The 12,516-nt window shown below is 50.8% G+C and overlaps 1 protein-coding gene across 2 annotated transcripts in view; it reads right to left on the bottom strand.

Annotated features, from left to right (window-relative positions):
* The window catches only part of SGSM1 (small G protein signaling modulator 1), a 41,479-nt gene that overhangs the window by 23,265 nt on the left and 5,698 nt on the right, over positions 1-12,516 (bottom strand). For both annotated transcript variants that reach the window (XM_048514884.1, XM_048514885.1), the window contains exons 2-7: positions 8,850-8,925; positions 6,900-7,062; positions 5,144-5,296; positions 3,232-3,299; positions 2,013-2,158; positions 746-877 (exon numbers count right to left, since the gene is read on the bottom strand). In XM_048514884.1, the coding sequence (XP_048370841.1) occupies positions 746-877; positions 2,013-2,158; positions 3,232-3,299; positions 5,144-5,296; positions 6,900-7,062; positions 8,850-8,925 (738 nt within the window). The remainder of the gene's footprint in view (positions 1-745; positions 878-2,012; positions 2,159-3,231; positions 3,300-5,143; positions 5,297-6,899; positions 7,063-8,849; positions 8,926-12,516) is intronic.

Here is a 12,516-nt window from a genome sequence, read left to right as displayed (position 1 = left end):
AGATAGATAGATAGATAGATAGATAGATAGATAGATAGATAGATAGATAGATAGATAGATAGATAGATAGATCGATCGATCGATCGATCGATCGATCGATCGATCGTCGATCGATCGTCCACGTCGATCGATCGATCGATCGATAGATAGATAGATAGATGATAGATAGATAGATAGATAGATAGATAGATAGATAGATAGATGAAAGATAGATAGATAGATAGATAGATAGATAGATAGATAGATAGATAGATAGATAGATAGATAGATAGATAGATAGATAGATAGATAGATAGATAGATAGATAGATAGATAGATAGATAGATAGATAGATAGATAGATAGATAGATAGATAGTGTCAGGCAGGATGCCGGACTAGATGGATCCCCTCTGCTCTGACCTAGCTGCACTCTTCTTATGTTCAAAGCAAGTTTCTAGTCCAGGTAGCTTGGATACTTGGTATTCTAGGGTTGCCACAAGGAAAAGGGAAGATTCTTTTGTGTTCTGCAAACCTCCTTCAGTGTCTTCACGGCTATCTGAAGGATCAATTACATGCAACTTGAACAACCCCAGCCGCACCCCCACCCCTAGCAAATTTCTAGAATGTGCATCAAGTTCCAGAAGCCTCAATTATGGCTTGGTAGTGGGGGAGCCTGAACTGAGCTCACTGTCTGCTGGTCCCCTCCCATGCTGGAGGCCGTCTGCTGTCCCCCCCCCCTCCCCACCACCACCTCCGATTACTTACCGGCTGCACCAAGACATTGTTTTTGCCATACAAAAGGGTGGCCCTGGAGTTCTGATGCAGGGACTCCACATAGTCTCTGGCTGAGAGGGACAGTCGGTCATCCATGCTGCCGCTGGAATGCCGTTTCTGGATCTAGACAATAGGAAACGGAGGAAGCGCTACTGACCCTTCAGCCATTGTGTCCTTCAGGGAGAGTTTGCCATCAGAAGGTTTCAGCAGAGGGCAAAGTTGACCCAGAAATCCTCCCTGACACGGAGGATTGTGGGATGCAGCGGGTTCCATCAGCTTCCCAATAAGTGGGGAGACCTCAGGGTACTCCCCCCACCTGCCTCTCTTCCCCATCTAAGTGTGACAATATGTTGCATTTATTTATTTTGATTTCACCACATTTCTGCAAATATAGCAGAAGGGAAAAGCAGCCCCTGCCCCAGTGGGAGATGTGTTCGGTCACAAAAAGAATTCAATTCCAAGAGCTGGGTGGATGACCAGACAACACAGCCATGCTTGTAGATTCAACACAAAATGGGAGTATTCAAGTAGACCACAAATAGTCTTCCTGTGAAGCAGGTTAGGCTGCAAGGAAACCACTGTCTTGTGAATCAGAGTCCCCAAGTTCAAGTCCAACAGCCTGTCCCCTGCTCCCAAGCAACCCCCCAGGGCAGCGGGCCCGAAACCTCTTGTGCCTGCAGGCACCTCTGGAATTCTGCTACAGTGAGCTGAGTGCAGCTGCAAAATGGCTGCCACAAGACGGCTGCCGGGGCTTTTACCTTCAGTCATGCCGTGAAGATCACAGGGCTCTGCCGGCAGCTGCTCGCAAAGCAACGCCTTTAAAACTCTGCACAGCCATTAAATTTCTCATGGCCAAAAGCCCACCTGGCCCCGCTCACCTTCCAAAAATACTTGACAGTCTCCAGGAATGTTAGGGGGCATCGTGGTGCCCGTGGGAACTATGCTGGGAAACTCTGCCCTAGGAAAGAGCTGTGTCTCTGCCTCTCCCCTCCAGAGACAGTCATGCAGTCTTACTGTCTCTTTTCTATGCCCTGGACTAACCCACGAGGCTCCCCCAAACTCTTGCAGGACAGCCTCAGAGTAGAGAGCAAGTAGGAGAATCCCGGTGAGGGCGCCTGCAGAGCCTCCCCTTTCCAAGTTACAAGAACTGCTATGCTGAAGGCCATCAAAGTCACGGATCTTGCACATCTGATCAGGCTGGTCATTCCCCCCCCCCCGCCCCCCAGCCTCCTCCTCGGGTCCCCCAACCGCCACCTACACAGAGAGCGGGGCGCTTGGTCGGCGAGTCCTGGCGGCAGTGGGAGCTGTGGATCCGGTGTCGCTGAACAAGCTCATCAGCCGAAGGGTCGGTCCAGAAGTGATCGGCAGTTTTCATCTTGGTGTACTCGAGGGCACAAGGCCCCACTGGCGAGGCGGAGGAACACGAGTCAGGAAAGAACCGGCATGGCATCACTCCAAACACGCACAAACACTCCCCACCCCTGGCCCAAGCCCAGCCCAACAGACAGGGCCTGGGGGCACCAGAATTCAAGAAGGGCCGAGTGACTGGGGGTGTCCCAACTGGGCACCCCTCCCCTCAAGCTGACCCCTCTGAGCTGAGGGTCTGGGCCTGACCCTGGCACGCTTCCTCAACTGCAGCCCTCTGGGGGAAACTGGGTGCTGCTACAAAGAAGAAGAAGAAGAAGAAGAAGAAGAAGAAGAAGAAGAAGAAGAAGAAGAAGAAGAAGAAGAAGAAGAAGAAGAAGAAGAAGAAGAAGAAGAAGAAGAAGAAGAAGAAGAAGAAGAAGAAGAAGAAGAGGGGAGACCGAAGAATAAGGGGGGGAGGGCGAAGAAGAAGAAGAAGAAGAAGAAGAAGAAGGAGAGGAGGAGGAGGAGGAGGAGGAGGAGGAGGAGGAGGAGTTTGGATTTATATCTCCCCTTTCTCTCCTGTAGGAGACTCAAAGGAGCTGACAATCTCCTTGCCCTTCCCCCCTCACAACAAACATCCTGTGAGGTGGGTTGGGCTGAGAGAGCTCCGAGAAGCTGTGACTAGCCCAAGGTCACCCAGCTGGCGTGTGTGGGAGTGCACAGGCTAATCTGAATCCCCCAGAGAAGCCTCCACAGCTGGGAATCAAACCCAGTTCCATCAGATTAGATACACAAGCTCTTAACCTCCTATGCCACTGCTACGAAACCTTTTCCCCTCCTCCTTTCACAACTGCGAACACTTCCAGCCAAAGCATCAATAACCCAAGGGCCCGATCCCTGCCCTGCGCTCATTTCAGCCAAGCAACGTCTGTCAGCTGTGGCACTTTGAAATATAACCGCATGGACGGGGCCTGGCTCAGTCCTCCGTATCTTCGCTGATGGAGGGATTTGAGCTCAGGCTGGCAAAGGCCCTGCTCTGCTGCCAGAGACCCTGGTGCGATTGGGCTCAAGAAGCAGCTAGAAAAGAGCCAGCTACAGCAGGCACCAAAGTCTAGAAAGGATTCACAAACCCAGCAGAGAGGCGAGAATCGGCCCATCGACGGGATCCATCAGCAGCGCTTCTTTCTCATAGTATTTGCTGGGAACAGAAAGAGAGAGAGACGGTGGGCTTAAAAGGCAGAAAGAAAGCCAAAAAGGATATTCATAATATTAACCACAGGTACAAAAAAAACCCCTAACCTGAAGGTAAATAAAACCCAGGAATCAAAAGGTTAAAAAAGAGGTTTTTTAAAAAAAATGTAGTTTACATTTTATTACAAAGCTAAAATTAAAAACGGTACATATCAAAACTCCAATTAATTGTATACTCCAAGTGCTTCCAGCATTAATAAACAGTCAGGAATGGTTACACATATTCAACACCAGAAAAGACTTGATGTTAGCTTTAAAAGGGGCTTGGACAGATTTATGGCTACCAATCTTGATCCTCTTTGATCTGAGATTGCAAATGCCTTAACAGACCAGGTGATCGGGAGCAACAGCCGCAGAAGGCCATTGCTTTCACCTCCTGCACGTGAGCTCCCAAAGGCACCTGGTGGGCCACTGCAAGTAGCAGAGAGCTGGACTAGATGGACTCTGGTCTGATCCAGCAGGCTAGTTCTTATGTTCTTATGTTTTTCAACCCCAAAAGGGTCTTCTTCAGTGGACAGTATAACACACACACAGGGGTGAAGAAGACTTTCTGGGCTGAAAGGCGACAGGTCTCTTTTGGTACTGGATACTACTAACCACAACTATTCATGTTAATTGTACATTGTTTGCACAACCTTTGTATGGTTCGGCAGGTGCTCAGGAAAAATCCAGGACTGCCCTTAAACCTGGCACACATTTTGTTAGTGCAGCTAAAGAACCTCTCCCAAGAATATTTATAGACACCCTTATAGATAAGCCTGCTCAGCTAGAACCTGGAAGTAACATATTTCATTCCTGACAGATTTTCAGCTAACTGGTTCATGGGCAGCTCAAAACCAGTTCTTCCTGGCACACGACGCACCCCCGAGTCACTTCTTCAACACGGGACATTCCTCCTTTGCTTATCCAGCTCTGTTGGAGACTTCACCAGACTCAAATTCAACCAATTTTCTTCTTCAGCTATACACAGTAGCGTAGACTGCACTCCCTGAAACTTTTTCTGTGGAACTTTGTGAATCATTTTGCCAGCCACAGATGCAGGCAAAACGTGAGGAACAAGATCTACCAGACCACGACCACATAGCCCGGAAAGCCCACCACAACCAGTTGAGTTCGACCGTGAAGGCCTTCGACAACACATTTTGTGCCTGTTTAGAAAAGCTGCTTTGAGGAAAATCTGAAGACAGATTTTCAGGACCCAAACAGGGATTTCTAGCCCCTCCAGCATCTGACAGGGCCCCGGCAACACCAGGACGTTGGTGCTCTTTTAAGCCCGCTGACTTGGGAGGGCTTTTGGGCACGGCTTCAGACTGCTCTGGCAGGGGCCTATGAAAAACCCTCCATGCTGGGATCCGTGCAGGCCACACAAATCAGTGTCTCCTGATACAACCAGCTGAAGCACCTTAGAAATTCACAAGAGGCAAAATGGAGCAACATCTTGACTTTGATCAGGTCCACTTTATGTGAATCGCTGCGTTCAAGGAGGCAACCAGAGCAAGGTCTGCTCCACATCATGGGCAGCAGAGTACAGAAATCTGCTTGACTTGACTACTCCCACTTTCCCCGGGGGGCTACAATAGTTTAAAACTGCCTGCCTCCTGTCCATTCTTGAGGAAGGCTGGAGCAGGACTGAGTCAACGCGAGATTGGTGAGGGGAAGCTGAAGCAGGTGCAATAGCTACACTCTGCAGGCTCCCCAGGCCTAGAGTTTCAACATGCCAACCTGGCTGTGTGGAGCGGCCATCCCAACAGAGAGAAGGAAAGAGCCGTCCTACAAATGCTGCAGCTTTACCTGCTGTTTTCCACCAAGTGGTGCACAATTTTGTCCAAGACTTTCTCAAAAAGCGCTGTGCGGATCCAGAGGTGCCTGATGGCCTGGGCTGATAAGTTGGGGGCCTTTTGGATCTTGCGGGTGGTCTCCTGCCCCCCTGGGCCCTGGTTGCGTCTTAGAGGGGAGAAGTGAGAAATGTCTCAGGTTAAATGTCTAAAGAACCTCCCCCCACACACACACACACTCAGACACTCCATCTCTGACCACAGAACCTGTAAATATAACTTTACAAGACAAAGAGATATTTATGTTTACGAATATTGACAATGAAAACGAATGCAAGAGGTGGCGGACGCACTGGCTTATGCGAAGAATTGGAGAAATCAGCTAGATTCGAGTTCAGCAGCACAGAGGAGGCCAACAAGGTTTTCAGAGTAGGAGTCTTTGAGAGTCAAAGTTTTCTGCGAAAGGAAGGTGAACGAGGGAAGCTTTCACATCCAAGACCCTGAAAATCCTGTTGGTCTCTCTGGTGTTCCTGGATGCGAATGTTGCTGCTCTACTGCAGACAGACACAGCTGTCCTCGGAAACTGTCTTGGAGAAATCAGCTGCTCTTGGCACGGCATCTGGGTTGCCTGGATCCAGAAGTGTCGCTTTCTCCTGTTGGAAGTGAAGGACTTTACGCTGTTTCCTGCCTCAACCTACAGAGGGGGTTTTACTAGAGAGCTAGTGGCTAGACAGGGACCCAGGGATTTGACACCTTTACTCTATCATGCTGGTTCTATCCCTTTGATGTTAGACTGATACTCTCAGGGACTTCCTTCCTTCCGGCTTCTACCTCGACCCCTTCTCCATTCTTCTTCCTACCATGCCTAGAGAGAGGATGGATGCTCCTTGCATCCATCTCCATCCAGCTAATTAGGATAGCATAGTGACTCTATCTACCTACCTTTCTATCCAGAATGGAGTTCACTAATAAATACTCTTATTAGATTAGAAACTACAACTGACTCCGACTTTCTTTTGTGTAAGCTTGCCGCACATAGGGATCCATCACATGCGCACGCACGCACACGAGGTAAGGGCTTCTGCTGTGTTCTAGCCACCCGTGCCGCTCTGCTAACTACAACTCTGCTAACTATAACTCTGCTGTTATAACATCATGTGGCCCCTACCGCCCTTCTCTTCTGAGGGAATTGACAGCAGGCGCCATCTTAAGTTAACATTAATATTAATTTTATAAGCTGCATTTTAATGGATAGGGTTTATTTTTATTAGAGCCATCTTAATTCATATTTATTGTATTTTAATTTGATTGTGCTCTATCTATACACTGTATATTGCCCTGAGCCCTTCGGGGGAGGGCGGTCTATAAACCCAATAAATAATAACAATAAATAATAATAATAAGGGATAATCTCCAACTAGCAGGAGCACTTATCCCAACATCTCCAACCGAAGTTGCCCCATCATTCCTGTCCAGCAGGGCTGACCAGTGGCATCGCGTGGGTTGCCGGTTCCCTGGGCCCAGGTCCAGGCAAGCGTTGTGCCCCCTGACCCGTGGACCATTAGCACTCCCTGAATCAAACCCGGTTCTCCAGATTAGAGTCCACCCCTCTTAACCACCAGACCAAGTAGGTTTTCAAGCACCTTGAACAAAATAACATACCCCCCCCCACCCCGCGCGCAGCTTGGCCTTCACACTCCCTTCTGTGCCCTCCGCCCGGCTGCTTTTTGAGCTCCCATCCCCTTCGCCCCCACCCACCCCCACCGACTCACGCGTTCTCAATGAGCTGCTCCAGATCCTGCACTTTTCGAGACAGCTCTTCGGCTGGAGGGAAGCTCTTCCCCACTTTCATGAACAGAGCAGCAATCTTGTTGCTGCGCAGGAAACCAGCTGCTCGACGCTTGAGACCGTGCAGGACGCAGGCCTCCACCGCAGCTGTGGACAGAGGGAGAGGAGAAAGTGTCATGTGGAGGACCGGTTGCTTCCTGACCACCAGGAAATCTCAAGATCCTAACAGCAAACACCCGGGGACAAGCAACCTGCACTTGGAACGTGGCCACGATCTATCCTTTGTCTTCCCTTGGCACCACGGTGGGCCAGGCCAGGTGCTCTGTAGGGGCGTGCATCCAGAGATGTACGAGCCAAACACAGATCTGAAATTAGCCATTTCAGCCTGGCTGGGGTGTGCCTGAACAAAAACAAACACTCCTGGGATTCTGAGAGTATTGAAAAGTCTCCAGAAGCCCAGCTGGCCACAATTAGCAGCCAGGAGGCCATGTGTCCACTACTGGCCCAGCAGCCAGGCTGCAGCTGTTTGGACCCAGGTGGTTCTTCCTCCCACAGAAAGAGGGGCCAGTGGCTGCAATAAGAGGTAGCGAGCCACGCCTTCCTTCCCTTGCCAGGAGCAGGGGGAGGGGGATTTCCTTTCAATGTCAAATTACTGTTTTTCTACTAGTCATGCTTTTTAGGAGCTGGCATTTCCAAAGGCAAAACCTGTGCCAGAAACTAGCTAAAACAAGCCCACCCCCCACCTCCAATTCTGGAACCACAAGCCCTGTAGAAAACCTGGACCTGGGATTCAAACAGAAATGGCTGCAGGGCACACCCAAAGGCCAAGCAGCGTGACATAAGAACATAAGAACAAGCCAGCTGGATCAGACCAGAGTCCATCTAGTCCAGCTCTCTGCTACTCGCAGTGGCCCACCAGGTGCCTTTGGGATGAAAGGAACGGCCTTCTGCTGCTGCTGCTGCTCCTGAGCACCTGGTCTGCTAAGGCATTGGCAATCTCAGATCAAGGAGGATCAAGATTGGTAGCCATAGATCGACTTCTCCTCCATAAATCTGTCCAAGCCCCTTTTAAAGCTATCCAGGTGAGTGGCCATCACCCCCTCCTGTGGCAGCATATTCCAAACACGAATCACACGTTGCGTGAAGAAGTGTGTCCTTTTATTAGTCCTAATTCATCCCCCCGGCATTTTCAATGGGTGCCCCCTGGTTCTAGTATTGTGAGAAAGAGAGAAAAATTTCTCTCTGTCAACGTTTTCTACCCCATGCATAATTTTATAGACTTCAATCCTATCCCCCCTCAGACGTCTCCTCTCCAAACTTGTTGGTCTCTGACACTTGGGTGATCCCAGCCAGGTAGGCCAGCCATCCGTTCGCTCACCGTGACCTGGCTAACTGCTGGGTTCCCAGGCCCTGCCTCCCCTCCCCACCTTTGTGGGATGCCAAGACTGACGGCAGAGGCCCTCCCTCAGTGCACTCCAGCTGCATGTGTCACCCAGACAAGGGCGCCTTAACCAGCAGAGGGGGGCTTGTTTCCTAGTAACCAGGCTTCTTAGTCAGGACTGAACCCCTGGGAGGAATCCCCGTGTGCAGAGAAGAAGCACATTCCAATGCACTGATGGGCACGCTGCTTCAACTGCAAAAGCAAATCTCCACTATCCACGGCTGGCACGAAGCCGGTGATGTCTCCTTTCTCCCTTCATACCAAGCTGGAAGTCCTTGGCAACCCCGGTCGTCAGTCAGGATGCTGGATCAGACGGGGGTCAGCTTCCTTCTTGAAAACTGTGGTTCAGATGTGGGCAGGCAGCCCAGCGCCGCACGAGCTCAAGGGCTCAACAGACGGGGAAACCCCACATTCAGAGGCATGCTGGACTCAAAGGAGCTCCTTGTACCAGGAGAGCTGAAGGGGGGGGGATTTCCGGGGCCCACAGACTCACCGCAGAAGGAGATGATGTGGCTGCTGTCCTCATGCACAAATTTCCTGGTGACGGCTTCCTCCATGATTTGCTTCACCTGCCAACCAAGATCAGGAGGGAACACGTCAGACAAACTGGACCTCCCCAGGGGGCCAAGCTCCACACAGGACTTCAGGGTCACCATGAGGGTGGTCTGTGATAGAACGGCTCCACTTGAGTTTGGCAGCTCCTCAGAGACCAACAAGATTTGGGGGAGGATGAATTTTTGAGAGGACCTCAGAAACCTTGTTGGTCTTCTAGAAGATGCTGCTGGTCTCAAATCTAGCAGCTCTGTAGCCAGAACGGGATTCTCCAACCTGGAAATCAGTTGCAAATGGGGAGGGGCGGCAATACGAAGGCAGCTTCAAGTGTTTGAGGGTGGGCCAGTAAAGTACAGAGCCGGCTGGTTGCAGACCCCCCTCTCCTCTCCCTGCTCAGTTTCACCAAGGTCCCAGACCCTTTGCGTCTATTGTCCAGCAGGGGTCAGCAACCTGCAGCTCTCCAGATGTTCATGGACTACAAATCCCAATTGGCCAAGCTGGCAGGGGCTGATGGGATTTGTAGTCCATGGACATCTGGAGAGCTGCAGGTTGCTGACCCCTGGTCCAGAGAGTGAGCCCTATTGCCAGCCCTCTCAGGGGGAGGCCCCATCGCCGAAGCCAGCCCAGGCAGCTGCCTCCATTTTTCACAGAAAATCCAGCTTGGCCGCAGCATCGCCCACAGCTGAGGCCCCTGGACCAGTGCCCACGTCTCATCCCCTCTCAGCCTTGAATTCCACCTCTGCCCCTGCAGGCAGCTCCTCCACCCCACCACAAAAGGTCAGGAGAAAGCGGCGGCATTTGCCTTGGGCTTCGCAGCAGCAAACTCTGGTCACGGCAGCCAGGGCCTGGGGGAAGAATTCAACCTGAGCAGCCCCAAACCTGTTTGCAAGGCTGAAACTCAGTCTTGGAAGCAAGGATAAAGCACAGCCTTCTTCTGAATGTGTACAGAGTGCCTCTCCAGCACTAACTAACTAACTAACTAACTAACTAACTAACTAACTAACTAACTAACTAACTAACTAACTAACTAACTATCTATCTATCTATCTATCTATCTATCTATCTATCTATCTATCTATCTATCTATCTATCTATCTATCTATCTATCTATCTATCTATCTATCTATCTATCTATCTGTAGCCGGGACCTTCTGCCACATGGAGTGGAGCAAGGGCTGCCAGGGTCGGGGGGCTGTTTGCCTGGCTGCAGGGCAACCCTCTTTCTGAGCTGGCCCACTTCACACGGCAGGCAGAGGCCTCCCTCACTCGCTGAGTGCAGTTTCACTTTTTCCCAGACTTGGGCCGTTTCCAAGTGAGAAGGAAAACAGCTCTGGGCGATTCAAGGGCATTTCTCTGCTCCCCGACTGCTTCATTCCAACCAGGACTGTTCTGCAGGCCAGCTGGGCAAGTGACTGTGTGGGGGGGGGGGCACACTGAGGAAAGGGCCACTGCCCCACAAGGATCAGCAGGGGCACAAGAGGGGGTGGGCATCAAGAACATAAGAACAAGCCAGCTGGATCAGACCAGAGTCCACCTAGTCCAGAACTCTGCTACTCACAGTGGCCCTCCAGGTGCCTTTGGGAGCTCACATTCACCCTCTCAAGCCTATGCGACATGTAGAGGAACTACGCATGGAGCATGCCTGAAGGCCAGAGTAACACACACTCCTTTTGCAAGCCGCCTCCCTTCCCTTAGGTAAGGAGGAATTTCTGACTATCCAGAGTGTGACAAACTTTTCCACCTTGAGTCGAGGATAGCTGTGGCCTGTGTCCCACACAAGGAGGAGCCCTACTTAGGACCCCCACCCCCACCCCCACCCCCCCACACACACCTCTTGTGGGCAGGGCTCTGAGCTGAAAGAAAGTCTAAATACTTCCCTGCAATAAGTCATGAATGTGCCAACATCTGCAGACTTTGAGGAGAGACACAGCTCTACACAAGGCAGCAGAGGGCCCAGGGTGGCGTGTTTCATTATTTACGAGATGGGTTTCCTGGCTCTTACCCGTGATGTGAGTCTTTCAGAAAGATGTGAAATTGGAAAATTGTCTGAAAAAGTTTCCAATACAAATATGTAAATAAAGTTAACAAAAGAAGGAAAATACAAGCAGAGGAGTTTATGCTTCATGCTGCACATCGAGCGCATCTTGCATGATTGATTTGCAGCACAATAACGGTGACTATAAATACACGGACTATTTTTACTTATAGGAGGCGGAAAATTTTCCGTGGAAAAATAAAGCATCCGATTTTTTTAAAAAAGATGTTTGCTCTGCATCCCTGGCTCTTCCCGCACTGTGCCCTCACTTGGGTGGTTTTTTTCTGCCTCGTGGGTACTCTGCTCCCATGGCGGGGGTGGGGGGCTTAAAAATGGGGTAGGAAGGAAAAAGTATTGTGGAAGGCTTTCATGACCAGAATAATTGGGTGTTGTGTTTTTTCCAGGTTGTATGGCCATGCTGCAATAGCATTTTCTCCTGATGTTTCCGGAAAACCCACAACACCCTAGAAAGGGAAAACTTCTAAAAATAAGAGCCGCTCTGCTTTAAGATTTGATACCAGTGCCCATCCTTGAGACAACAGCAAAGGCTCTGCAGACCCAGCTGCCCCGTCCCACTCAACCTGACTGGTTTTCAAGGCTCACTGGTCAAGGCGGGGCTTTCTCAAAGCTGGCAGCTGCCCTTTCCCAGACAAACTCTGACCGAGCCAGCAGCCCCGGCAGCCCTGCAAAACCTGTTCCCTGCCTTTGACGCAGGCGTGTGTGTAAGTCAGGATCAGATCTTCCAGCCTGCAGATTTATCGTCCTCTTAACGCAACATGATCTGTCTGCTGTCACCAGCAGGCAATTCCAATATCCTGTGGGGAGAAGCTGAGCAGCTCCGCTGCAGATAAAAGCACACACAACACCCAGTGGCTGATTAGAAAAGGAAGGCAGCCAGCAGGGTTGCCGGCCTCCAGCCTCTGTTTGCTCTGGGTGACCCCCCCCCCCCAAAAGCCTGATAACAGCTGAGCCAGCACAGACGCCCCCGCCCTCCACTGGCTTTCTCAGGAGGCAGCGGACTATACTTTCACCTGACTTTCCTTGTTGCTTCAATGCAAGCCATGGACTCAGCCTTTGGGTTTTTTAAATGTCAAGGCCGCTGACGTCAAACTTGGTGAAGCTGAGGCCCTATTTTCAGCAACTTCCCACACACAGTTGAGGGCGGCCCACCTCCACAAAGTCAACATTCCCAGCACCTGCTCGCCCAGGTGTGGCACTTCCGCCAGCTGTGCTGCCTCGCCTCACACACCTTCTTGGAGCTGCAGGAAGTTGCAGGGCTTAGGCTGTTTCCTGTGACAGGTGAGCCCCCTGAATGGACAGCTGGAGCATTTCAAGTAGGGGCCGGCAACTCCTTTGGCCCAGCCACCTCCACGTGGGGCCAGCCCCTCCTCTCTCCCACAGAGCCCTCAAAAGTGAGTCACGGACCAGGTGTGGCTCCCCCCCCCCATTCCACTCTATTTATTTACCTTGATACTATGGTCGCGCTCAGGATGGCTAACACACACCCTTAAAACACAATCTTCAACTTTAAAATAATAATAAATCAAAACATTCCAGGTATAGTAATTATGTA

Source organism: Sphaerodactylus townsendi, linkage group LG13 (genome assembly GCF_021028975.2).
Source record: "Sphaerodactylus townsendi isolate TG3544 linkage group LG13, MPM_Stown_v2.3, whole genome shotgun sequence".
NCBI classification, from domain to species: Eukaryota; Metazoa; Chordata; class Lepidosauria; order Squamata; family Sphaerodactylidae; genus Sphaerodactylus; species Sphaerodactylus townsendi.
Note: the sequence above shows the minus strand (reverse complement) of the source record. Positions and strands in the feature narration are given on the sequence as shown.